Source organism: Parasteatoda tepidariorum, chromosome 2 (genome assembly GCF_043381705.1).
Source record: "Parasteatoda tepidariorum isolate YZ-2023 chromosome 2, CAS_Ptep_4.0, whole genome shotgun sequence".
Classification (NCBI taxonomy): Eukaryota; Metazoa; Arthropoda; class Arachnida; order Araneae; family Theridiidae; genus Parasteatoda; species Parasteatoda tepidariorum.
This window is the reverse complement of record NC_092205.1, coordinates 42,787,312-42,790,152: the sequence shown is the minus strand read 5'-3', so window position 1 is coordinate 42,790,152 and position 2,841 is coordinate 42,787,312. Positions and strand designations below refer to the sequence as shown.

The 2,841-nt window shown below is 28.8% G+C and overlaps 1 protein-coding gene across 1 annotated transcript in view; it reads right to left on the bottom strand.

Moving 5' to 3' along the window:
• Positions 1-2,117: 2,117 nt before the first annotated feature.
• Positions 2,118-2,841, bottom strand: part of LOC107441213 (sn-1-specific diacylglycerol lipase ABHD11) — a 15,882-nt gene continuing 15,158 nt past the window's right edge. The window contains exon 6 of the mRNA XM_016054387.3: positions 2,118-2,372. Coding sequence (XP_015909873.1) covers positions 2,237-2,372 — 136 coding nt within the window. The 3' untranslated portion in view covers positions 2,118-2,236. The remainder of the gene's footprint in view (positions 2,373-2,841) is intronic.

The following is a 2,841-nucleotide window of genomic DNA, read 5'->3' as shown; positions in this document are numbered from 1 at the left end:
AGTTAAGTCATTTGACAGCCTTTCAGTAATTGCTCCAAGATGCCAAATCTATAATTGTGTTTTCAAAGAAATTCTAAATGCTTAGTGTTAATTTCTTAGAGCTTTGCAGAAAAAAATGTTTTTTGGAAAAAATTTAATTGAAACTTCTATTGGCAGTAGGCAAGGGGAACTGCCAAAATCAAAACTCCCCGATTAGAAATGCAGCATGGCGACCTCCACGTGGTATTTCTCGGGTAATGCTAACAGCCATGCATTTTAATTTATTGTATGTAAAACATCCTTATTTTGCTCTAAAATGTTATGTACTTTATCACAAATATTAATTAATATAGAAATTGATTTCAATAATGCTAATCACCAAAAGATATTTCATTTGGCGATAAAAAAAAAATTTTGTGTTTTTGAAAATGAAAGACTTTTTGAGGGTTATTATATCACAAGGAAAAGTTAGGGTTTAAAGTTCATATTTCTAAATAATAAAATTTTTTTCTAAAACTTTCAGAATTTCTAGCATTAACTAATTTATTATGCACATTTAGTTGAATTTAGGTGAGTAACTGCAGTATTTGATAATTTATTTCGCTAATATGCTTCTCATTTAGCTAATGTTTTGATTTTTTCACCATATACAATCTAAATAGCTAATATACTTTTTTAAAAGCCAGTAAGAACATTGAGAGAATTCTTCTACATATGTACAATACTATGTCCTTGAAGATAAAATACTATGTCTTTGATGATAATATATTATGTCTTTGTGCCTGAACATTGTGTTCATTGGCGAGCGAACGCAGCGAGCCATGGTTCACGGCGTGAACCACATAGGATTGCGTAGCATTTCTCGGGGGCTGGCGAGTGTTAGCGAGAAGGGGGCGGAGCCTCCTAGTACTGTTTAATTCAATTAAAAGACGACAAATTAGGTAGGGCAAAGTGCAACAGAAAACGCGAAGTAGAAAAAAGGAAAAAAATTTAATATTCAAAGTGAACCTATTCCGGTTACTATTTTTTCCACTTTTCATTGCTATTTTATTTCTTGAAATAATGTAATTTATGTCAGTGATGTTTTACATTTTAATTGAGAACATAAAACAATTAAAAAAAGATTTATATAGATTACCAATATTGATCATTATGTTCGTAATTGTTGACAAAATTAATAATTCAACACAAGAAGTTTTTTTTAAAAAAATAGTTGAATTAACTTTATCCTAGTTTACATAATTCAAAATTCATATATTTAATCCGTAGAAGAATTTAAATAGTAGCCATATTTGCCAAAGCTCTGGAAGAACACTAAAATCTTTGATTTATATACGTCGTTTTAATTTACTAAACCATAATTTCGCTAGAAATAAAGTTTATATTCAAGGCAAAAATCTACAAGTGGATATGATCATAAAAATCCTCCAATTTTTGAAACGATATACTATAATTAGTTTGAAAAGTAAAGAAAATTTAAGTTTGCCATTTGGTATTGACATTTTCAACTATTAAATAGTAGTTTTTAAAGAAGATATAACAATTACGTTGGCACTTTTGGATTAATAATTACAAAGTTTAGATTTTTAACCCTCTTTTTTTAATATTTTCTGTCCTTATTTTGGGTCGCGTAATTCAACTTTTTAATTAATTTTTCTGTAAGTTTCGTAAGTTCAGTAATCAATCCGAATCCGTTAAACAAAAGAGTAGTTTTGGATTTCGCGGAGCAAGTAAGTTCAGCTAGTTTATTTTTCTCAAAAAATAGCAATTAAGAAGGAATGATAATAATAAAAAAAAATCGTAAAATCGAACAAATTAAAAAAAAAAAACAGTTTAAGATACGTGCAACCAGCGACTTAACATTAGCGAGTTTATTGCCTACATAGGTGAAATGGAAAAGTGCCAACAAAAGGTATGTTTATTCAGAGATGTTACATTTTTGAGTCAAATTTTACAACTTAAAATATCGTCTTCACAAATTTAGGTTTATCATATTTATGTTCAGCCCCCTGCAGAGTATTGTGGTTGAAAAGATTGTTAAATTGCTTATAAAGTCAATAACGTAAGAATTGTGAAAGCCAACAATTTTTGTTAATATTGTCTGTGAAATCAATAAATTCAATTGAAACCAAAAACACTTATAAAATAAGACATAATACTTTATTGAATAATGAAAAATCAAATATAAATTTTAAATATCATCTGAGACATTTTAATTAAAAAATAATTTGTTGAATTCCTGATTGTTAAATTTAGGTTAACGCTTCAATCGCTGGATTACCAGTTCTAAAAATTTTTCTGCAAATGCCAAATGAACATCATGTGCAGCACCTTCCACGGGAATGAGTTCAGCGTTCGGAAAATGTTTTTTTATATGCTCTTCTTCTTTTCCCCTGAAATGAAAATAGTTCTGAATATTTGAAATATCAAAACCGAAAAAGGAAATGGGATCTAAAAGTTTCAGATACAGCCCTTACGCTTTAAGCAGGAATTGCCATAAAAGCATTAGCTTTTCAATTGCTTTGAAATTTTTTTTCACAGATGAAGCCTACTTAGCAAGTTTATTTAAAATACCTATATATTGCGTTCTAATTAAAAAACTGTTAACTTCAAATGGTATTGTCAAGTAAAGGTTTTAAGCGTTTAAAAAAAGTAAGCAATTTATAATTTACGCGAATCCCAATTTTTAGTTGTTTTCAAAGGGGGGTTTGTGTTTGTAGCGTAATGTCAAGTTGCTTACATAATCAGCTGCTTTTCGCAATTTATTGTTTTTGCAGTGATAGATTTTATTTTTGTTACCAACCATATCTATCTATCTATCTATCTATCTATCTATCTATCTATCTATCTATCTATCTATCT